The 25,670-nt window shown below is 48.8% G+C and overlaps 1 protein-coding gene across 1 annotated transcript in view; it reads right to left on the reverse strand.

The window, feature by feature from the left end:
* The window catches only part of VANGL1 (VANGL planar cell polarity protein 1), a 78,084-nt gene extending 54,588 nt beyond the window's left edge, over positions 1–23,496 (reverse strand). Inside the window, exons 1-2 of the mRNA XM_063445800.1 lie at positions 23,433–23,496; positions 5,090–5,150 (exon numbers count right to left, since the gene is read on the reverse strand). Coding sequence (XP_063301870.1) covers positions 5,090–5,148 — 59 coding nt within the window. The 5' untranslated portion in view covers positions 5,149–5,150; positions 23,433–23,496. The remainder of the gene's footprint in view (positions 1–5,089; positions 5,151–23,432) is intronic.
* Positions 23,497–25,670: the final 2,174 nt, after the last annotated feature.

Raw genomic sequence — 25,670 nt, forward strand, 5'->3', positions numbered from 1 at the left:
CAGCGATATCCCCACAGCAATCCCAATAACTGGACGACACACAGTTTCAGGAACAGAACTGCTGGCTGGTACATCCAGCCTGCCTTTTATTACAACTGTACACAGACAAGCCACACCCAGGGGGAGGCATACAACAACCAATGGTATCTTGGGTACAACCCACACATCCCCTCCCCTTAGTGTGACACTGTTACACATGGCTATTTGATTCTGGCCCTTTAAATGAGAAATTGCCCTGCTTCCCTGGATTGTGGAGAAGCATGTTTGCCAGCCTCCTGCCTCATGACTATGGCCCCTGGAAGATTGTGCCCCTGAAAACGTATGGACTTTTATTGGGTGTGTATGGCCCTTTAAGAACCGTCTGGGGACATATTGTGACTTTGGTGAACAATGCCCCTTTAAGACTATGTCCCCAGACCGGTAAAATAACTTGTCCCTGGCTTTCTCCCACTGGGTTCAGTAAATAGGGCTTACTGAACCAAGTACCACACAGGCGGACCACCCAGAAGTTAAAGTGTGCAGGCAATTTACCTCCCAGGCTGTGAGGTTACTGCCGGTCAATTGCACGTGGCGGCGGCCATCTTTGTTCAGTCGAACGCGGTCAACGGTATATGCTAAAGATTCTGTGGAACTAAAATCGGCTACACATTCTGCCGAACACCGCAGACCCTTACCTTCTTCCATACTGAACTTGCAGCTCCAGAGACTAAGTCCCGTTCGAAATGGGACTTAGTCGTTTTTCTGCATGAAATTGACCGACCGCACAGCCCAAATCTATGGAACTGTTTTGGGCAGGAAATTGTGCTTGCGGTCGGTCATAAAGGACTTCCAGCTAACTTTTGATCCACTGGAGGGATTTGGCTGATTTTTGGAAGTGTTTATGTTTGATGTATGCTGAGTCTGAATATGCAACTTTTATTGAAATTGGATGTATGGTTTTAAAGTTACAGTGTGTGTGTGTAAAAACTGTATTTTTATTGTATGTAATAATTGGTTTAACTGTTTATCTGAGGGGAGGGAATGTGTGGGCTGCACCAGATGTGTGATTGGTGATTTTATGCCTCCCCCTGGGAGTATCCTATTTGCATGTAACCTCAATAAAAGCCAGGCTGGGTGTTCCAGACCTGAGACCTCTTCTGACCCTCTAACTTGCAGCCTCGTCTCATGTTTGTAGGGGACAGCTATAATCACTACATGGATTGCTATGCTCTTCATACTCCCTTAGCTACTCAGCTCTTGTAAGAGCTCTTGTTCCTGATCCTGCTTCGCTCTACAGAAGGGAGAGGTTCACCTATTGGAACCTGGAGCCTGGTCGTAGGTCCAGGGCGCAGAGCAGACGGCGAGATACCAGCCCAGCAGCGGTGGTTCGTGGAGTTCGCAGTGCTTATGGTGGCTACGGTGCTGATGGTCCTTGGGTAAGCGCTAGGAGCATCCTTTTCTACGGTCCAACTTCCAGCCAGCCTGGAGGCAACCGTAACAGACACATAATCCCATTATTGTACAGTTTCAAACATAACTTTTACACAATATTCATAACTTCTATAATATTCGTGCTACAAACATAAAACATGCATTTTCAGAATCAGCAGCCTTTAATTAGTAATCCTCTCAAAAATCGTCCCCGTCCCTCCAGTAGATCAAAAGTTAGTTGGAGGTCCCTTTATGACCGACCGCAAGCATATTTTCCTGCCCAAAATAGTTCCATAGATTTGAGCTGTGCGGTCGGTCAATTTCTGGCATAAAAACGTCTAAGTCCCGTTCGAAGTGCGGCCAGTACTTCGACGTTAGTCGAAGTGTCGAAGTGGAGTCGATGGTACGGGTCGGCGATGTTTGGAGTTAAAATGGCCGCCGCCACGTGGTCCTTTGTTCGATGCCGTGCACTTCGACAGCTTCGACGGTTACTTCGGCACTTCGACGGTATCCGAAGTGCCCATTTGAAGTAGCAACACTGCCCTGAGGTAATCCAAGGGCCAGGCACAGTATTTGTCTTTAGGGCCAAGGTAGGGTAGATGAGGGCAATCCACAATACAGGAAGGATAGCCACAATAGGGTTCCGCTACACTGTATTTCTCTGTCTGTGATAATTATATTACCCATTGTGTTCAGTAATCATATCACAGGCAGAGGGGAGGATTTTGTGTGGGAGCGTCTGTGTGTATTGTACGGATTGATTGGTCGTGTTTTAGAGCCCTGTGGGCAGTGCTATGTTTGTGGATTGTGAATAAAAGAGGCTGTATGTGCCAGTACAGTCAGTTCTGCTTGACCTCAAAACGAAGTGTCGTCTCGTTATTGGGGGAATTGGATTGTATGCTGATTGCCAGGAGTGTAAGCTGATTGAATGCTTTTCCTGTTCAGCTGTTTACAACATTCATATGCTTGAGAGCATTCGTATGCTTCTTCGGTTTGGTGGTTGTGGTGTCTGCTGCAGTGCTTGGAGTCCTCAGGAAGCGCTAGGAGCATCCTTCAACGGAGGTACCCAGTCGGGGTGCCCATCGATCCGTTACAAACCCCACTCAGCCTTCCTACCTGCGTGCTAGGGAGCAGTACTCTACCTGCAGTTCCTCTCTGCTCCCTCGTGCTCTCTGTAATGATGCTGGGGCCGGAGTTAAGTCATATTACGGCTCCCGGCATCATTAGACAGTGCAAGAGAGCAAAGAGGAGCTACAGGCAGACTACTGCTCTCTCTCATGCTGCCTACAATGCTCCCGCAGGCAGCCGGCTCCATCCTGCCTCAGCCAGCCGCCTCCATCATCCTCAGGGCGGGGGGCCTCGCTACTTCGGCTAGCCACCTCCATGCTCCCAAGGGCAGCCGGCTGCAATATTCCCCTCGACGGCCGCCTTCAAAGCTCCGGCGGCCATATTAACTAAGTAGCTGGCAAATCCCAGGCGCCAGGGTGAAATTTCTAGTCGCTGTTGTGACCTGGCACCTGGGATTTGTCGAGCCCTGACTTAACCTTTCAGCACACATAGCCAGACATAAAGAGGAATTCTGCTGCTCCCGAGAGCAAGCCCACAGCAGCCCTGCCGCAAATTGCTGTGAGTAAAGTTCCCAACGAAGTTCTGGCATGCACAGCTAGTATTCTGAGAGTGCCAGAACTTCAGTGATGTCATAACCCTGTGGACCCGGCCAACCTCAGATCAGCCTCCCTCTCCAGATGCCAATGATTTTTTTTTTTTTTTTTGTGTAGAGCAGAAGACTGGGCGTTCCTATCACATTGACAGAGGTGGCAAAATGCCACCCCTGTCAAAGTGCCGTCTGGAGTCATGGTCCCACATGCGAACCGGCCCTGACAGATACACAGACACAAACACTGTCACACGTGCAGATACAAATATGCACATACACAGAAATACAGATACACACACACACACACACACACACACTGATATACAGATACACAGACACAAACACTGTCACACGTGCAGATACAAATATGCACATACACAGAAATACAGATACACAGATACACCCACACACTGATACACAGACATACAGATACACAGACACCCACAGTGATACACAGACAAAATGGTACACAGACACCCACACTGATACACAGACATACAGATACTCACACACACACAGATACAGATACACAGACATACACAGAAAAACAGATGCGCACACACAGTGATATACAGATACACAGATTCAAACACTACATACATTCTGAAACCCAAAACACACATGCACATACCTTTTGAGTGGCTTTTGCTGACTGTGCCTTTAGGGAGTTGAGGGAGAAGATCTCCTTTCCCGGTCCGGTCAGCCCCGCCCCCCTTTGCGGCCCACTCCCACGTAGCTTGTGTTACAGCTGGGAGGAAGTGTGCATCTCGCTCTCACCACTTCCTCACAGCATCCTGGGTGAGTTAGAAGGGGCCCGGTTGCGCTATTAAAGCGCTGCAGCGCACGACCGGGCCCCTCATGGCACATGTCCTTCGGGTGACCCTGAGTGCATGGGCCACCCAATGGACCTTCTCACCATGCGGTTCCCACTGCCGCCATTGCCAACTTTTTTCGCGTACCCCCTGGGGTACGAGTTGGGAACCGCTGATATAATCGAACACACATGCTCCAGTGAATGGTGGCCATTTTGTCTCCCGAACACAGGCAGCGGTACATGGTCGTCGAGCGCATGGAACTATTTTCGGCCACGCAAGTTGATGAATTCGGGCAAAGATTGTACTGCTGCCCGTCCTACTTCCCGACCAGCTAGACGAACGACGTTCAGGGGATAGGAACTAGTTTGTCAGTATTCGCACCAGAAAGTAGACCCAGCGTTGCCCTTGATTCTCTGGAACTGTGTTGACCTATCACCTCGTGGCCGGCCGGTCAGAACTTTACCCAAATGGTGATTCCGCTCTACTAAATGGATCTGAGCGCTATTTGGGTAACTTGGGTGCTCAGATCCAGGCTATTCATGGATATAAGACTTCCTGTAAAATATGACTATGTTTTGGGGGTGTTTTAGGAAAGATTCCTGTATTTTATTGTGTAACTGAGAGATAGAGTTACTTGGTTTTGACTCAATTATCTCCCAGACACAGGGACGCCTGGGAGGGGCTTGTGTATATTTTGAATGGAGACCCCATGCTGGGGGTCTGTGCGTAAAAGGCTGAATAAATCAGTTGTACTCCCAGAACTGTGTATCGTCTAGTTACTGGGGAGGGATAGAGCTTTTCACATGTTACTGAGTACCTCTCTCCACAGATCCAGTGGAGGACTAGCACTACGCTACAAGTATAACCTGGAATATGTATTGTGTGGTGCCGAGAAGTAGGTCAAATCTACAGTGTCTAGGTGTTGAAGCCACCACACATCTATTAGACCTGTCCTTTGTATGAACTGGTTAACTAATCTGTCCTGACCTCCTAGTACATGTAAGCGGAAAATCCCAGGGCAAAAGCTCATGTTGGCTGCAGGACAGGACACAGCACTGAACTGAAACCCCCCCCACACCAAAACCACCCCATATGAATGAATGAATTAGCATTAAATCTATGATTGGACAATACAGATATATAACAGTGACAGAGTGACAGTGCATAATAAAGACTCATTAATGAGGAGATTTAGACCTGGAAATACCTTGAATGTCCTTGTCGGGAATGAAAAGAGTATCCAGAGTAATTAGATTCGTTGTCCATATCTGTCAGGGGATAAAAGGGAACAAGGTGTAAATGGGTATAATGGGGGAGCAGGGTATGAGGGTGTAATGGGGAGCAGGGTATGAGGGTGTAATGGGGAGCAGGGTATGAGGGTGTAATGGGGAGCAGGGTGTGAGGGTGTAATGGGGGAGCAGGGTGTGAGGGTGTAATGGGGAGCAGGGTATGAGGGTGTAATGGGGAGCAGGGTGTGAGGGTATAATGGGGGAGCAGAAGTGAGGGTGTAATGGGGAGCAGGGTGTGAGGGTGTAATGGGGAGCAGGGTGTGAGGGTATAATGGGGAGCAGGGTGTGAGGGTGTAATGGGGGTGCAGGGTGTGAGGGTATAATGGGGGAGCAGAAGTGAGGGTGTAATGGGGAGCAGGGTGTGAGGGTGTAATGGGGGAGCAGAAGTGAGGGTGTAATGGGGAGCAGGGTGTGAGGGTATAATGGGGAGCAGGGAGTGAGGGTGTAATGGGGAGCAGGGTGTGAGGGTAATGGGGGTGCAGGGTGTGAGGGTATAATGGGGGTGCAGGGTGTGAGGGTATAATGGGGAGCAGAAGTGAGGGTGTAATGGGGAGCAGGGTGTGAGGGTATAATGGGGAGCAGGGAGTGAGGGTGTAATGGGGAGCAGGGTGTGAGGGTGTAATGGGGGTGCAGGGTGTGAGGGTATAATGGGGGAGCAGAAGTGAGGGTGTAATGGGGAGCAGGGTGTGAGGGTGTAATGGGGAGCAGGGTGTGAGGGTGTAATGGGGAGCAGGGAGTGAGGGTGTAATGGGGAGCAGGGAGTGAGGGTGTAATGGGGGTGCAGGGTGTGAGGGTGTAATGGGGAGCAGGGTGTGAGGGTGTAATGGGGGAGCAGGGTGTGAGGGTGTAATGGGGGAGCAGGGTGTGAGGGTATAATGGGGGAGCAGGGTGTGAGGGTATAATGGGGGAGCAGGGTGTGAGGGTATAATGGGGGAGCAGGGTGTAAGGGTGTAATGGGGAGCAGGGTGTGAGGGTGTAATGGGGAGCAGGGAGTGAGGGTGTAATGGGGAGCAGGGAGTGAGGGTGTAATGGGGAGCAGGGAGTGAGGGTGTAATGGGGAGCAGGGAGTGAGGGTGTAATGGGGAGCAGGGAGTGAGGGTGTAATGGGGAGCAGGGAGTGAGGGTATAATGGGGGAGCAGGGTGTGAGGGTATAATGGGGGAGCAAGGTGTGAGGGTGTAATGGGGAGCAGGGTGTGAGGGTATAATGGGGGAGCAGGGTGTGAGGGTATAATGGGGAGCAGGGTGTGAGGGTATAATGGGGAGCAGGGAGTGAGGGTGTAATGGGGAGCAGGGAGTGAGGGTGTAATGGGGGTGCAGGGTGTGAGGGTGTAATGGGGAGCAGGGTGTGAGGGTGTAATGGGGGAGCAGGGTGTGAGGGTGTAATGGGGGAGCAGGGTGTGATGGTGTAATGGGGGAGCAGGGTGTGAGGGTATAATGGGGGAGCAGGGTGTGAGGGTATAATGGGGGAGCAGGGTGTAAGGGTGTAATGGGGAGCAGGGTGTGAGGGTGTAATGGGGAGCAGGGAGTGAGGGTGTAATGGGGAGCAGGGAGTGAGGGTGTAATGGGGAGCAGGGAGTGAGGGTATAATGGGGGAGCAGGGTGTGAGGGTATAATGGGGGAGCAGGGTGTGAGGGTGTAATGGGGAGCAGGGTGTGAGGGTATAATGGGGGAGCAGGGTGTGAGGGTATAATGGGGAGCAGGGTGTGAGGGTATAATGGGGAGCAGGGTGTGAGGGTGTAATGGGGAGCAGGGAGTGAGGGTGTAATGGGGACAAGGGTGTGTGGGTGTAATGGGGAGCAGGGGAGTAGATTGTAATTAGGTACCGGTACGGTGAGTCTGCTTTTATCCGGATAGGAGATTCACTGTATCAGCAGCTGATACTTTATATTGCTGCTGCTAATTCCCAGACGCTCCCATCACACAGAGGAATGTATCCAGGCTGCACCCAGGGTGTGGAATTCCTTTACCAGTGAGTCCTGACAAACAGCTCCCAAATCCCTCAATCTGTGCTAACATGCAGAGTTTTAATCTCTAGATAATATTGGGTCATCCTCTCGGCATGTAACAATCCTCCATCTAATCCTATCACACCCCAAACCTCCATGTAATCCTATCACACCCCAACCCTCTATCCAATCATATAACACCCCAACCCTCCATCAAATCCTATCACACCCCAACCATCCATCTAATCCTATCACACCCCAACTATCCATCCAATCCTATCACACCCCAACCCTCCATCCAATCCTATCACACCCCAACCCTCCATCAAATCCTATCACACCCCAACCCTCCATCAAATCCTATCACACCCCAACCCTCCATCTAATCCTATCACACCCCAACCCTGCATCTAATTCTACCACACCCCAACCCTCCACCTATTCCTATTACACCTCAACCCTCTACCTATTCCTATCACACCCCAACCATCCATCTAATTCTACCACACCCCAACCCTCCACCTATTCCTATCACGCCCCAACCCTCCACCTATTCCTATCACACCTCAACCCTAAACGGATTCCCTTACCATCCATCTAATCCTATCACACCCCAACCATCCACCTATTCCTATCACACCCCAACCATCCACCTATTCCTATCACACCTCAACCCTCCACCTATTCCTATCACACCCCAATCCTCAATCTAATCCTATCACACCCCAACCCTCCACCTATTCCTATCACACCCCAGCCATCCATCTGATCCTATCACTCCCCAATTCTCAATCTAATCCTATCACAACCCAACCCTCCACCTATTCCTATCACACCTCAACCCTCCACCTATTCTTATCACACCCCAACCATCCATCTGATCCTATCACTCCCCAATCCTCAATCTAATCCTATCACACCCCAAACCTCCATGAAATGCTATCACACCCCAACCCTCCACCTATTCCTATCACACCCCAACCTTCCACCTATTCCTATCACACCCCAACCATCCATCTAATCCTATCACACCCCAACCCTCCACCTATTCCTATCACACCCCAACCCTCCACCTATTCCTATCACACCTCAACCCTAAACGGATTCCCTTACCATCCATCTAATCCTATCACACCCCAACCATCCACCTATTCCTATCACACCCCAACCATCCACCTATTCCTATCACACCCCAACCATCCACCTATTCCTATCACACCTCAACCCTCCACCTATTCCTATCACACCCCAATCCTCAATCTAATCCTATCACACCCCAACCCTCCACCTATTCCTATCACACCCCAGCCATCCATCTGATCCTATCACTCCCCAATTCTCAATCTAATCCTATCACAACCCAACCCTCCACCTATTCCTATCACACCTCAACCCTCCACCTATTCTTATCACACCCCAATCCTCAATCTAATCCTATCACACCCCAACCCTCCACCTATTCCTATCACACCCCAGCCATCCATCTGATCCTATCACTCCCCAATTCTCAATCTAATCCTATCACACCCCAACCATCCACATATTCCTATCACACCTCAACCCTCCACCTATTCCTATCACACCCCAATCCTCAATCTAATCCTATCACACCCCAATCCTCAATCTAATCCTATCACACCCCAACCCTCCACCTATTCCTATCACACCCCAGCCATCCATCTGATCCTATCACTCCCCAATTCTCAATCTAATCCTATCACAACCCAACCTTCCACCTATTCCTATCACACCCCAACCATCCATCTAATCCTATCACACCCCAACCCTCCACCTATTCCTATCACACCCCAACCATCCACCTATTCCTATCACACCCCAACCCTCCACCTATTCCTATCACACCCCAACCCTCCATCCAATCCTACCACATCCCAACCCTCCATCCAATCCTACCACATCCCAACCCTCCATCTAATCCTACCACACCCCAACCATCCATCTATTCCTATAACACCCCAACCATCCATCTATTCCTATAACACCCCAACCATCCATCTATTCCTATAACACCCCAACCATCCATCTATTCCTATCACACCTCAACCCTCCATCTAATCCTACCACACCACAACTATCCATCAAACCCTATCACACCCCAACCCTCCATCCAATCCTATCACACCCCAACCATCCATCAAATCCTATCACACCCCAACCATCCATCAAATCCTATCACACCCCAACCCTCCATCCAATCCTATAAAACCCCAACCCTCCATCCAATCCTACCACACCCCAACTATCCATCAAATCCTATCACACCCCAATGCTCCATACAATCCTACCACACCCCAACCCTGCATCTAATCCTATAACACCCCAACCCTGCATCTAATCCTATAACACCCCAACCATCCGTCTAATCCTATCACACTCCAACCCTGCATCTAATTCTGCCACACCCCAACCCTCCACCTATTCCTATCACACCCCAACCCCCCACCTATTCCTATCACACCCCAACCATCCATCTAATCCTATCACAAACCAACCCTCCACCTATTCCTATCACAACCCAACCCTCCACCTATTCCTATCACACCTCAACCCTCCACCTATTCCTATCACACACACACCAACTCTCCACCTATTCCTATCACACCCCAACCCTCCACCTATTCCTATCACACCCCAACCCTCTATCCAATCCTACCACACCCCAACTATCCATCAAATCCTATCACACCCCAACCCTCCATCCAATCCTACCACGCCCCAACCCTGCATCTAATCCTATAACACCCCAACTGTAGCGGAGCGGCAATATTAAATCCCACGATCTCCGCTGGTATTAAAGGTAAATCCATAGTCAGCGCTGAAAAGTATGGCAATATCCCAAATCCCCCAGTATCCGGACGAAACACAGTGCTGGGAGTCAACTGAGGTCTTTATTCACAGCTTCCAGTATTTTTGCAAGTCCCCATGCAAGGGGTTTCCTTACTGACATAGCAGGGGTAATACAGTAAGGGACTACATGGGGGACTTAACATTTGGAGCATTTCTCCCATCAGGCACTGCTGCACGAGAGGGATACTCCCACTGAAATATACCGTTAAGTGGATTATCCCTCCGTGCAGCAGAACCGGCATTTCACATTTAAATCCATAACTCCAACAATATTCACATTATTTGCACGAACAGACGTTCGGTAGATAGCTGGGGTCTGAGTGCACATTTCGTGTGAATACCGCTCAGATCCCAGCTAAAACAACCGAACGCTGCACGAAAAACATTTACTTATTTAATTCGTTTAAAAGTACCGAACACCGATGGGGATCCACAATAGGAGAAGACCGGAGCTCCCGAACGACCTGGACAGCGGTGTTTGTGTCGTCGAGTAGCCGTTTTTAGTTCCACGTGCTCGACGACCAAACACCGCTGGGGAGACAAAGGATCCAAGATGGCCGACCGCCGCGTGGTCGGTAGTCGAACAACGGCCACCTAGTAGGAACACACTTAATTACCGATTGCAACAATGTTGCAATCTGGTAATTGGTGCCACACGACCCTCCGTGTGTGGGCTTGCGTTCGGTACCTAATTTGTTTCACGAACAGCCGGTAAAGTTGCTGTTCGTGAAACGACCATGTAAATGCCAGCGGCTTTCGACTGCTAGCATACGAATACTATAGGAATAAAGGCAAACATACATTTCAATACAGAGTGTAAATTACATTCAAACACAATATGGCAGCAGTGTTTAGGACAACCTTTAGAGACCCAGTTCTATAGTCTGAAGTGGCTAGTAGTGTTGTCGCGAACCCGGAATTTTCGGTTCGCGAACGGCGAACGCGAACTTCCGCAAATGTTCGCGAACCGCGCGAACCGCCATTGACTTAATGGGCAGGCGAATTTTAAAAACAACAGGGACTCTTTCTGGCCACAATAGTGATGGAAAAGTTGTTTCAAGGGGACTAACACCTGGACTGTGGCATGCCAGAGGGGGATCCATGGCAAAACTCCCATGGAAAATTGCACAGTTGATGCAGAGTCTGCTTTTAATCCATAAAGGGCAGAAATCACCTAACATTGACACCTGTCCTCAAAGCCCAGCCCTGATACACACTGACACAGAGCAGAATAAAGACTGTTCCCCCTACATAGGGTCACTTGGCAGATATGGATTGACACCTGTCCTCAAAACCCCTGATACACACTGACACAGAGCAGAATAGGGACTGTTCCCCCTACATAGGGTCACTTGGCAGATATGGATTGACACCTATCCTAATGAACCCTGATACACACTGACACAGAGCAGAATAGAGACTGTTCCCCCTACATAGGGTCACTTGGCAGATATGGATTGACACCTGTCCTCAAAACCCCTGATACACACTGACACAGAGCAGAATAGGGACTGTTCCCCCTACAAAGGGTCACTTGGCAGATATGGATTGACACCTATCCTAATGATCCCTGATACACAGTGACACAGAGCAGAATAGGGACTGTTCCTCCTACATAGGGTCACTTGGCAGATATGGATTGACACCTATCCTAATGATCCCTGATACACAGTGACACAGAGCAGAATAGGGACTGTTCCTCCTACATAGGGTCACTTGGCAGATATGGATTGACACCTATCCTAATGATCCCTGATACACACTGACACAGAGCAGAATAGAGACTGTTCCCCCTACATAGGGTCACTTGGCAGATATGGATTGACACCTATCCTAATGATCCCTGATACACACTGACACAGAGCAGAATAGAGACTGTTCCCCCTACATAGGGTCACTTGGCAGATATGGATTGACAAATCCCTGACAAACAGCTACCACATGCAAGGAAGGCAGCAGGGGCGCAAATGACCCACTCCCGACGCGGGAAGGTAGTGACGACAAATAACAATACAGGACTCTTTAGAGGCCCTGTAATTGTAATCAGTCCACTTGAAATCCTTTAACTTTGATCAATTGGAGGGAAGTCTGGTGCAAAGCCACTGACCCATGCGCAGGGCCAGCCTTAGGCCTTTGGGCGCCCTGTGCAAGAAATCTTCCCGACGCGGGAAGGTAGTAACGACAAATAACAATACAGGACTCTTTAGAGGCCCTGTAATTGTAATCAGTCCACTTTAAATCCTTTAACTTTGATCAATTGGAGGGAAGTCTGGTGCAGAGCCACTGACCCATGCGCAGGGCCAGCCTTAGGCCTTTGGGCGCCCTGTGCAAGAAATCTTCACCCTGTCACACCCATGTGCAAGAAATCTTCACCCTGTCACACACACACACACACAGGCAGACAGCCATACACACGCACACACACAACTGCGACTGACTAGGTTTGTCACCTCCTCAAAAGGACGCATGAGCCTACAGGCATTGCGCATGAGCGTCCAGTAACGTGGCAAAAAAATTCCCAGCTCCCCAGAGGCTGTCCTAGCACCCCGGTCATACAAATATTCATTAACAGCTTTTTCTTGTTGGAGCAGGCGGTCGAACATTAGGAGTGTTGAATTCCAACGTGTAGGGCTGTCGCAAATCAAGCGCCTCACTGGCATGTTGTTTCGCCGCTGGATATCTGCAAAGTGAGCCATGGCCGTGTAGGAACGCCTGAAATGGCCACACACCTTCCTGGCCTGCTTCAGGACGTCCTGTAAGCCTGTGTACTTATGCACAAAGCGTTGTACGATCAGATTACACACATGTGCCATGCACGGCACATGTGTCAACTTGCCCAACTTCAATGCCGCTGTGGCGAAACCAACTTCGCCACTGTGAACTGGAGAAGCCTGGTTGCCCGCCTGCTGCCTTTGGACTATGGACCAGACTTTATGGGAATGTGATACCCCAGATAGCTATACCATGGAGCCTATACATATAGTGAAAGACTATGGGAAAGACTTTAGCTCCATGGCAATTGTACTGTGTGAATAGGATCTGCGCGCTATTCGGTAGTTTTGTGCGCTCAGATCCCAGCTATCTGGGGATATGTGAAATGTCTGTGTGTTATGGTTAAAAAGTAACTTTCTGTATTTTAAAGTGTTTTATGTCTTTCTGTAACCATGTGGTTAATGGAGTCTGTCTCTGGGCTGGAGATAATTAGATTACTTCTCCAGCACAGAGAAGGCTCTGTAAAAAACAGTCTGAGCTGGGAAGCTAGGGGTTTTAAAAGATACTTTACTAACTTTTGAACCCCTGGTCTGATCCATGCCATTTTTTTAATATGTTGTTCCCCTGAATGGATTGATTGTGGATATGTATTTTTATGTGAATGTGATGTATGGTTTTAGAGTTAGGAAAGTTGTGTAAAAGTATATTTTAAACTGTATGCATAATGGGATTATGTGTCACACTAAGGGGAGGGGATGTGTGGGAGGTAACATCTATGTCATTGGTTCTTTTATGCCTCCCCCTGGGTGTGGCCTGTATGTGTGAGTTGGAAATAAAAGCCAGGCTGGATGAGCCAGTCCAGAGTTCCTGTTTAACCCTCAAAATGAAGTGTCGTCTCGTTCTTGGGGGGGAATTGGATTGTAAGCTGACTGCCAGGAGTGTAAGCGGATTGTATGCTTTTCTTGTTCAGCTGTTCCAGTTCGGAGTGTTATCTTGTATCCAGTTCGGGAGTTTGGTGTTCTGCAGTAGCTGTGCCTGTCTCTCTAAAAGGGGATTATCGCCTAAACTGGGTTTTATCCTCTTGTAAGTGAAACGGTCCGTTACAGCCGCTATCAAATTTTTTCCGTTGTCACACACCACTTTGCCGATATCCAGTTGCTGCGGAGTCAGCCACTTTTCCACCTGTGCGTTCAGGGCGGACAGGAGTGCTTGTCCGGTGTGACTCTCTGCTTTCAAGCAAGTCAAACCCAAGACGGCGTGACACTGCCGTATCCGGGATGTGGAATAGTACCTGGGGGGGTGCCGTTGATGTGGAGCAAGAAGCAGCGGCACAAGAGGACTCAGCCGAGGAGGTTATGGAAGAGGATGGAGTAGGAGGAGTAGAGGAGGTGGCAGCAGGACTGCCTGCAATTCGTGGCGGTGTCACCAACTCCTCTGCAATGCCACGCATTCCTTGCTTGTCAGCCGTCAGCAGGTTTACCCAATGCGCAGTGTAGGTGATATACCTGCCCTGACCATGCTTTGCAGACCAGGTATCAGTGGTCAGATGGACCCTTGCCCCAACACTGTGTGCCAGACATGCCATGACTTCCTTTTGCACAATCGGGTACAAGTTGGGGATTGCCTTTTGTGAAAAGAAATTCCGGCCGGGTACCTTCCACTGCGGTGTCCCAATAGCTACAAATTTTTTGAACGCCTCAGACTCAACCAGATTGTATGGTAAAAGCTGGCGGGCTAATAGTTCGGACAAGCCAGCTGTCAGACGCTGGGCAAGGGGGTGACTTGGTGACATTGGCTTCTTACGCTCAAACATGTCCTTGACAGAAACACATGCCTGTGGGCAGATGAGTGGGAACTGCTCAAGGCGGGAGACGGAGTGGCGGATGGTTGAGAGGGGGCAAGAAGGACAGCAGTGGTTGACGTGGCTGAAGATGCTGGACCAGGAGGAGGATGGCGGCTTAGAGTAGGCGTGCTGCTTGTACTCATGTGTTGATCCCATAGGCGTTTGTGATGTGAGATCATGTGCCTACGCAAAGCAGTTGTACCTAGGTGGGTGTTGGACCTCCCACGACTCAGTTTCCTTTGGCACAGGTTGCAAATGGCATCGCTGTTGTCAGAGGCAGACACACAAAAAAAATGCCACACGGCTGAGCTCTGCAATGACGGCATTCTGGTGGTGGACACAGCATGCGTTGATTGGCGTGCTGTCGGGCTGACCCCGGGTGCCGATGCATGCTGTCTGACTGTGCCACTAGCTCCTTGCGACGACCCCCCCCTGCTTCCAACTGGTCTCCTCCTCCTCCTCTCTGTCTCCCCATCTGAACTTTCGCCCTGTTCTTCTTCTCTTCTAGCGGGCACCCACGTGACATCCATGGACGCATCGTCATCATCAACCGCTTCGCTTGTATCTGACAACTCAGAAAAGGAAGCAGCAGCGGGTACAACATCATCATCATCACACCGTACCTCCATGTGTTTAATGCTGCCTGCCTGAGACATATCCCTGTTATCTACATCCTCTGGCAATAATGGTTGCGCATCACTCATTTCTTCAAACGGGTGTGTGAATAACTCCTCTGACATACCAAGTAAAGCGGCTGTGGTGCTAGTTTTGGTGGTGGCGGCAGGCGGGTGAGTGCTATCTTGAGAGGTGCCTGAAGCTAAGCTGGAGGAGGATGGTGCGTCAAGGTTCCGAGCGGAGGCTGTACAAGATTGGGTGTCCTGTGTTAGCCAGTCAACTAAGTCCTCAGAACTTTTCAAGTTCAGGGTACGTGGCTTCTGAAAACTGGGCATTATTCTAGGGCAAAAGGGAATCACAGCACCACGACCACGACTGCCCCTGCGGGGTGGCCTGCCTCTGCCTGTCATTTTTTTTGGGATTAGTGGTACTATGCGTGCAAGCTACTGTGAGACCAGATATGATTGGCAATGTGCACTGGAACAGTTATGCAGAGCACACGCTGAAGGAAGGACTGACAGAGCCGCTTGAAGACAAGTAACTGCTATTCAATCTATAACAGTGAAAAACAAATTTTGGTTGTAAAAGCACGCTATAGAGACACCAGATATGATTGGCAACTGTCAAAGCACGCTGGCACAGGTCTGCAGAGCACACGCTGAAGTAGGCCTGAAACACAGACGCTTGCAGACAACTAACTGCTCTTCTATTACAGTGAAAAAAAAATATTTATTTTAAATGTAAAGCTTAACCTATTGTTAAAACAGATATGAGTGGTGGCACTGGGCAAATAGGCACAGTATCCAATGTGAACCTCACACAGAAGCTGGCAGGCAGGCAACTGCTCTTCTATTACAGTGAAAAAAAAATATTTATTTTAAATGTAAAGCTTAACCTATTGTTAAAACAGATATGAGTGGTGGCACTGGGCAAATAGGCACAGTATCCAATGTGAACCTCACACAGAAGCTGGCAGGCAGGCAACTGCTCTTCTATTACAGTGAAAAAAAAATATTTATTTTAAATGTAAAGCTTAACCTATTGTTAAAACAGATATGAGTGGTGGCACTGGGCAAATAGGCACAGTATCCAATGTGAACCTCACACAGAAGCTGGCAGGCAGGCACCTGCAATTACATTACACAGGAAAAAAAAAAAAAAAAAAAAAGCAGCCTGATGTTATAGCCCTAAAAAGGGCTTTTTGGGGTGCTGTCCTTACAGCAGAGATCAGATGAGTCCTTCAGGATTGTAGTGGACACTGAATACCCTAGCCTAGCTATCAATTTCCCTATGTAATCAGCAGCAGCTAAACTTTCCCTCCTCTCACTAAGCATGCATCTTCCGAATGAATCGAAAATGGATGCTGGGAGGCAGGTTGGAGGGTGTGGAAGGGAGGGAGTGCTGCTGATTGGCTGAAATGTGTCTGCTGACCGAGAGGCACAGGGTCAAAGTTTGCCCAATGATGACGAATAGGGGGCGGATCGAACTGCGCATGTGTCCGCCCGCTGCGGCGAACGCGAACACGCTAATTTCGCCGGGAACTGTTCGCCGGCGGACAGTTCGGTACATCACTAGTGGCTAGGTTTGCCACAAGGCTCCCCCAGAACGAAGCCGGCATACACAGTCTGATCCCAGCGGATCGGCTTGGGGATGTCCGGGGGAGTACCCACAGATCACTTTTCAAGTTCAGTTTGTCTAGATAACCCGTCGGCGTTACCGTTTTGCTTCCCTGGCCAGTAATGAATTGTAAAGTCAAAAGGCTGCAGCGCCAAACTCCAGCGCAGCAGCCTGGCATTGTCCCCAGCCACACGGTGTAGCCACACCAACGGGTTGTGATCTGTGAGTAAGGAGAAAGGTTGTCCATACAAATACGGCTGTAACTTTTTGAGGGCCCACACCACGGCCAGGCATTCTTTCTCAATGGCGGCGTAGCTTACTTCGCGTGGCAATAACTTTCGGCTCAGGTAAGCTACGGGATGTTTCTTCGCCATCTGCTCCAACTTGGCTCAGCACTGCTCCCAATCCAAACATTGAAGCGTCTATGTGGACAAGAAATATTTTAGTTAGATAAGGAGCAGCAAGTACAAGGGCATTGGTTAGAGCAGTCTTTAGTTGTTGGAATGCCCGATCACACTCTGGGGCCCAGACAACCTGTCGAGGAAGGTTCTTGCGGGTCAAGTCAGTCAAGGGTTTGGCCAGGGCACTATAATTGGGCACACATTTTCTATAGTACCCTGCAGTACCTAGAAACGCTAGCACTTGGGTCTTTGTCCTAGGGGTGGGCCATTTGGCTACGGCTTCAATTTTGGCTGGTTCGGGTTTCTGTTGCCCGCTCCCCACCCGGTGGCCCAAGTACTGCACTTCTGCCATCCCTATATGACACTTGCTAGGTTTCAGTGTTAACCCTGCCTCTCCGATACGATCCAGAATGGCTCCTATGTGTTGTAGGTGCTCTGCCCAGGTCTGGCTAAATATGGCGATGTCGTCCAAGTATGCGCATGCATATTCCTGGAACCCGTCCAATAGCCAATCTACCATCCGCTGAAAGGTTGCCGGGGTGTTTTTCATCCCGAATGGCATGACCCGAAATTGATACAGGCCAAATGGGGTGACAAACGCCAACTTGGGGATGGCATCCTTGGCTAGTGGAATTTGCCAGTATCCCTTACATAAATCTATGGTAGTGAGATACTGGCCCCGTGCCATCTTATCCAGCAGCTCGTCTGTCCGGAGCATCGGATAGGCATCAGACACCGTTTTGTCATTTAGCCTCCGGTAGTTGACACAGAAACGTGTCGTGCCGTCCTTCTTAGGTACCTGCACTACCGGCGATGCCCAGGGGCTATCGGAAGGTTCGATAACCCCTAGCTGCAACATCTCTTCAATCTCATTCTTCATATGTGCCCTGACTGCTTCAGGGACACGATATGGAGTCTGCCGCATAGGTAGCTGTCCCGGGGTTTCGACTCGGTGAGTGGCTAGCGGAGTGTACCCAGGCAAATTGGAGAAGGTAGCCCCTTTAGCTACAATCAGCTCTCGTACCTGGGCACGCTCCTGAGGGCTTAGCCGCTCTCCCAGCTGAACCCCCTTGTAGGGCTCTGTCTGTTCTTCCTGTTCCAATAGGTCAGGTAGGGGCAGATTCTCCTGATCCTCAGAGGCGGAGGCGCATATCGCCGCCACGTCCTCTATCCTCTCATGGTAGGGTTTGAGCATATTCACATGGAGCATGTGTCTCTTCCCTACCCCTGAGCAGGGGCCAATCACATAGGTGGTGTCACATCTCTGTTCCACCACCTGGTATGGGCCTTGCCAGATGGCCTGCAGCTTGTCTGTGTGGACGGGTTTTAAGATCAAAACCTTTTGTCCCACCTGAAAGCTGCGGTCTCTGGCTCCCCTATCGTACCAGCAGCGCTGGCGTTGTTGGGCCGCCTGGAGGTTGGTGCGCACAGCCTGAGTTAGCGCCTCCAGGCGCTCCCGGAACTCCAGTACGTAAGATACAATAGGGGTTCCATCTGGGCTACTCTCTCCCTCCCAATGCTCTCTAATTAGGTCTAACGGCCCTCGCACCCTTCTCCAAAACAGCAATTCGAAAGGGGAAAACCCTGTCGACTCTTGCGGTACCTCGCTATATGCGTCTTTATGAGCCTCTCCAAACGTACGGAGCATCTGCTTCAGCGTACCATTAAACCTCGCATAGACCATTGGACTGGGGGTGTGTAACGGCTACCCAGGTAGAGAGAGGGTATCTGCCGTTGGAGACGTCCTTTTCCCTGCAAGCTGCTGTGGAGAGGTAGAGCTGGTAGAATCCCATCCACGATATCCAGAGAGAGTCAGGTTCAGCTGTAAACAGGAGCAGAATAATATTCCCAAATAATCCCCTTTCAAGAACGAGACGAGGCTACGTTTTGAAGGGTCAAGAAGAACTGAGGACTGGAACACCCAGCCTGCTTTTTATTAGAGTTACATACAGTAAGAACACACCCAGGGGGAGGCATTAAATCACCAATCATGTACAGGTTACAACCAACACATCCCCTCCCCTCAGATAAACAGTTAACATAATTAACGGGTACAGTAATTTACACAAGTTCTGGATGTACCCCCAAAACAGGGGGTACAGCTTTAAGTTTGTTATCCCCAGATAGCCCTTGTCCATGGGACTAACATACCTAAAAATCAGTCAATTCGGACAAATGGTTCGGGAGATACAAGGTTCCAAAGTTTTGACCGACCGCACGGACCAACTAGCCGAAAATAGTTCCATTAATTTTGGCCTTACGGTCGGTCTCCGTTCGTACGGTGAAAAGACATGAAATCCGTGCCATCCAGTCGAATCTCGGTGGTCGCTTGAATACCCATAGTTGGTTAAGTCTTTCTACCGAACAGCAGGGCGTTCGGTAGTTGTGGCACGAATCCCCGGTGTTATGGAGGTCTCAGCGGTGTTCGCCTGGTAGCGTAGCCGATTTTAGTTCCAGACGATGGCTGGCAAACACCGCTGTTCATGCACAAGATGGCCTGCGAACACGTGTAAAGTCCCGAAATGGCGGCCACCTATACTTTACACAGTGGATTCGTGCAACCCATACGAACGGATGACATGGAACGAATATAGTATATAAACTGTAATTCCCTTGATTATTTCACCAGACACCAGGAACTTATAAGGATCCGTTACAGGGTGATACGCGGAATTTACAATTGGCTTAATGCCACATATCTTCCCCAGTTGTTGGGTGACCTCGGTGGTGAACTGGGTGCCCCTATCTGATATGATTTCTTGGGGAAACCCCACCCTGGAAAATATTTTCATTAAGGCCTCTGCCACAGTTTCGGCATGAATATTGGAGAGGGCTATGGCCTCGGGGTACCGGGTGGCATAGTCCACTACAGTTAAAATATATATTTTCCCGGAGGGACTGGGCTTGGGTAAGGGCCCCACTATGTCTACGGCCACCCTACTGAAGGGTTCTTCAATAATGGGAAGAGGACAGAACTTTGCTTTGTGGCGGTCACCTCGCTTGCCCACTCGCTGGCAAATGTCACATGAGGTGCAGTACTGCCTCACATCCTTAGAGATCCCTGGCCAGAAAAAAGCGTGGGTCAACCTGTATCGGGTACGTGTCATCCCTAGATGCCCAGACAAGGGGATGTCGTGAGCAATCCTAAGCAGCTCTTGCCTATACTTCTGGGGAACTACTAACTGTTTAGTCGTCACTGTGACCGACCCCCCCCCACTCCTCTTTCAGCAATGCGATAAAGTAGCCCTTTCTCCCATGTGTACCGCTCCCCCTCTAACCCGGCCTGATCGGTGTGTACTCTGTCCCTGTATATCTGTAGCGTGGGGTCTAACTTCACATCTGCCTCAAATTTAGTTGGGGTATCCCAGGACATACGTGTCGTGTGGGGGTCATGGTCTCTTACCTGAGCCTCAGAGTGTGTTGGTGGAACCGTGGTGCGAGCCTGTTGCCGTGTGGTCACTGGATGGGCTTCCTGGTGTGGAGCCTGTGGTATAAAAGCAGAGGTCATCTGGCCCAAGTCATTCCCCAGCACAACATCCGCCGGTAAGTTTTGCATGAGGCCCACTTCTACAGTCCCCTCTCCCACACCCCAATCCAAATGTACTTTGGCAGTGGGTAGTCGGTACACTGCTCCCCCTGCCACTCGTACTGCCACTGATCCGTCAGTGTGTGCTGAACCTGGAACCAAGTGGGGTGCTACCAACGTTAGAGTGGCTCCTAAATCTCGGAGCCCTTGTACTTCCTTCCCCCCCCCAGGGCCACTAGCTGGCGATGATGTTGCCTGTTGTCGGTGGCTCGAACTGACATCACTTTGTGTAGTACTCCTAAGGGTTCCTCTGCCTGAGCGCTCAATATCTCCTGGGTGGCTGGTGCTACTTGGTAATGATGGGCAGCGGCCCTTGGTGCCAGATTCTGTCGGACTTGGTTCCACGCTTGTCGGCTCCGGTTCTGAGTGCACTCTCGGGAAATATGTCCCCACTGCTTGCATGTGTGACACTGGATGTTAGCCCAGCCATTATATTGGGAGGGAGGTGGTGGATTCCCCTGCGTTGGTCTAGACAGTGGTGCTGTTGGGCCGGTAGGCGTGAAGGTACTGGGTTATTAGCATTAGTATTTATTATCAGTGTATAGATACTCCGTATTATTATACAGAGCAACATGTTTATTATCAGTGTATAGATACTCCGTATTATTATACAGAGCAACATGTTTATTATCAGTGTATAGATACTCCGTATTATTATACAGAGCGACATGTTTATTATCAGCGCATAGATACTCAGTATCATTATACAGCGCGGTGTGTTCATTATCAGTGTATAGATACTCAGTATTATTATACAGAGCGACATGTTTATTATCAGTGTATAGATACTCAGTATTATTATACAGAGCGGTGTGTTCATTATCAGCGCATAGATACTCAGTATCATTATACAGCGCGGTGTGTTCATTATCAGTGTATAGATACTCAGTATTATTATACAGAGCGACATGTTTATTATCAGTGTATAGATACTCAGTATTATTATACAGAGCGACATGTTTATTATCAGCGTATAGATACTCAGTATTATTATACAGAGCGACATGTTTATTATCAGTGTATAGATACTCCGTATTATTATACAGAGCGACATGTTTATTATCAGTGTATAGATACTCAGTATTATTATACAGAGCGACATGTTTATTATCAGTGTATAGATACTCAGTATTATTATACACAGCGACATGTTTATTATCAGTGTATAGATACTCCGTATTATTATACAGAGCGACATGTTTATTATCAGTGTATAGATACTCAGTATCATTATACAGAGCGACATGTTTATTATCAGTGTATAGATACTCAGTATCATTATACAGAGCAACATGTTTATTATCAGTGTATAGATACTCCGTATTATTATACAGAGCAACATGTTTATTATCAGTGTATAGATACTCCGTATTATTATACAGAGCGACATGTTTATTATCAGTGTATAGATACTCCGTATTATTATACAGAGCGACATGTTTATTATCAGCGTATAGATACTCAGTATCATTATACAGAGCGACATGTTTATTATCAGTGTATAGATACTCAGTATCATTATACAGAGCAACATGTTTATTATCAGTGTATAGATACTCAGTATTATTATACAGAGCGACATGTTTATTATCAGTGTATAGATACTCAGTATTATTATACAGAGCGACATGTTTATTATCAGTGTATAGATACTCGGTATCATTATACAGAGCGATATGTTTATTATCAGCGTATAGATACTCAGTATTATTATACAGAGCGACATGTTTATTATCAGCGTATAGATACTCAGTATTATTAAACAGAGGGACATGTTTATTATCAGCGTATAGATACTCAGTATTATTATACAGAGCAACATGTTTATTATCAGCGTATAGATACTCCGTATTATTATACAGAGCGACATGTTTATTATCAGCGTATAGATACTCAGTATTATTATACAGAGCGACATGTTTATCATCAGTGTATAGATACTCAGTATTATTATACAGAGCGACATGTTTATTATCAGCGTATAGATACTCAGTATTATTATACAGAGCGACATGTTTATTATCAGCGTATAGATACTCAGTATTATTATACAGAGCGGCATGGTTATTATCAGCGTGTAGATACTCGGTATCATTATACAGAGCGACATGTTTATTATCAGCGTGTAGATACTCGGTATCATTATACAGAGCGACATGTTTATTATCAGCGTGTAGATACTCGGTATCATTATACAGAGCAACATGTTTATTATCAGTGTATAGATACTCAGTATTATTATACAGAGCGACATGTTTATTATCAGTGTATAGATACTCAGTATCATTATACAGAGCGACATGTTTATTATCAGCGTGTAGATACTCAGTATTATTATACAGAGCGACATGTTTATTATCAGCGTATAGATACTCAGAATCATTATACAGAGCGACATGTTTATTATCAGCGTGTAGATACTCGGTATCATTATACAGAGCAGTAATATATTGTGTGGATATTCCTGATATTTTATCCTAAAGCCAGTTTGTATTAATGAAATCTTTGCCCAACCCCTTTACCAAGTCTCCAAAATCTGCCCCCTTTCCTGCCCCCGCCCCTTTACCTGAGTTACTTCTGGCATTGAGTAAGGCTCGGCGCGGTGATTAATAACTCCCAGCGACCGTTACACACTCGGTATCACTAAACAGCTCTGTCTGTTTCGTCCTCACCTGTCGCTCCTGTGCTCTGCGACCCGTATGCAATCCAAGTGCACCGAACACAGCCTGACCTGCAGCTCACCTAACCTGCTCTGCAAACCTCCTCCCCCCTCCAGGGGAGCGTCAGCCTCCCTCCCCCAGGTATGAGGGCAAACACAGCCTCATACTGCAAGCCTGAGTCACAGAAACGAGTAAACACTCAGAGACAGGGACCCAGATACAGCACCGAGTAAACACTCAGAGACAGGGACCCAGATACAGCACCGAGTAAACACTCAGAGACAGGGACCCAGATACAGCACCGAGTAAACACTCAGAGACAGGGACCCAGATACAGCACCGAGTAAACACTCAGAGACAGGGACCCAGATACAGCACCGAGTAAACACTCAGAGACAGGGACCTAGATACAGCACAGAGTAAACACTCAGAGACAGGGACCCAGATACAGCACCGAGTAAACACTCAGAGACAGGGACCCAGATACAGCACTGAGTAAAAACTCAGAGACAGGGACCCAGATACAGCACCGAGTAAACACTCAGAGAGAGGGACCCAGATACAGCACCGAGTAAACACTCAGAGACAGGGACCCAGATACAGCACCGAGTAAACACTCAGAGACAGTGACCTAGATACAGCACAGAGTAAACACTCAGAGACAGGGACCCAGATACAGCACCGAGTAAACACTCAGAGACAGGGACCCAGATACAGCACCGAGTAAACACTCAGAGACAGGGACCTAGATACAGCACCGAGTAAACACTCAGAGACAGGGACCCAGATACAGCAACGAGTAAACACTCAGAGACAGGGACCCAGATACAGCAACGAGTAAACACTCAGAGACAGGGACCTAGATACAGCACTGAGTAAACACTCAGAGACAGGGACCCAGATACAGCACCGAGTAAACACTCAGAGACAGGGACCCAGATACAGCACCGAGTAAACACTCAGAGACAGGGACCCAGATACAGCACCGAGTAAACACTCAGAGACAGGGACCCAGATACAGCACCGAGTAAACACTCAGAGACAGGGACCCAGATACAGCACCGAGTAAACACTCAGAGACAGGGACCCAGATACAGCACCGAGTAAACACTCAGAGACAGGGACCTAGATACAGCACAGAGTAAACACTCAGAGACAGGGACCCAGATACAGCACCGAGTAAACACTCAGAGACAGGGACCCAGATACAGCACTGAGTAAACACTCAGAGACAGGGACCCAGATACAGCACCGAGTAAACACTCAGAGACAGGGACCCAGATACAGCACCGAGTAAACACTCAGAGACAGGGACCCAGATACAGCACCGAGTAAACACTCAGAGACAGGGACCCAGATACAGCACCGAGTAAACACTCAGAGACAGGGACCCAGATACAGCACCGAGTAAACACTCAGAGACAGGGACCCAGATACAGCACCGAGTAAACACTCAGAGACAGGGACCTAGATACAGCACAGAGTAAACACTCAGAGACAGGGACCCAGATACAGCACCGAGTAAACACTCAGAGACAGGGACCCAGATACAGCACAGAGTAAACACTCAGAGACAGGGACCCAGATACAGCACCGAGTAAACACTCAGAGACAGGGACCCAGATACAGCACCGAGTAAACACTCAGAGACAGGGACCCAGATACAGCACCGAGTAAACACTCAGAGACAGGGACCCAGATACAGCACCGAGTAAACACTCAGAGACAGGGACCTAGATACAGCACAGAGTAAACACTCAGAGACAGGGACCCAGATACAGCACCGAGTAAACACTCAGAGACAGGGACCCAGATACAGCACAGAGTAAACACTCAGAGACAGGGACCCAGATACAGCACCGAGTAAACACTCAGAGACAGGGACCCAGATACAGCACCGAGTAAACACTCAGAGAGAGGGACCCAGATACAGCACCGAGTAAACACTCAGAGAGAGGGACCCAGATACAGCACCGAGTAAACACTCAGAGACAGGGACCCAGATACAGCACCGAGTAAACACTCAGAGACAGTGACCTAGATACAGCACAGAGTAAACACTCAGAGACAGGGACCCAGATACAGCACCGAGTAAACACTCAGAGACAGGGACCCAGATACAGCACCGAGTAAACACTCAGAGACAGGGACCTAGATACAGCACCGAGTAAACACTCAGAGACAGGGACCCAGATACAGCAACGAGTAAACACTCAGAGACAGGGACCCAGATACAGCAACGAGTAAACA

This window comes from Pelobates fuscus, chromosome 1 (assembly GCF_036172605.1).
Source record: "Pelobates fuscus isolate aPelFus1 chromosome 1, aPelFus1.pri, whole genome shotgun sequence".
Taxonomy (NCBI): Eukaryota; Metazoa; Chordata; class Amphibia; order Anura; family Pelobatidae; genus Pelobates; species Pelobates fuscus.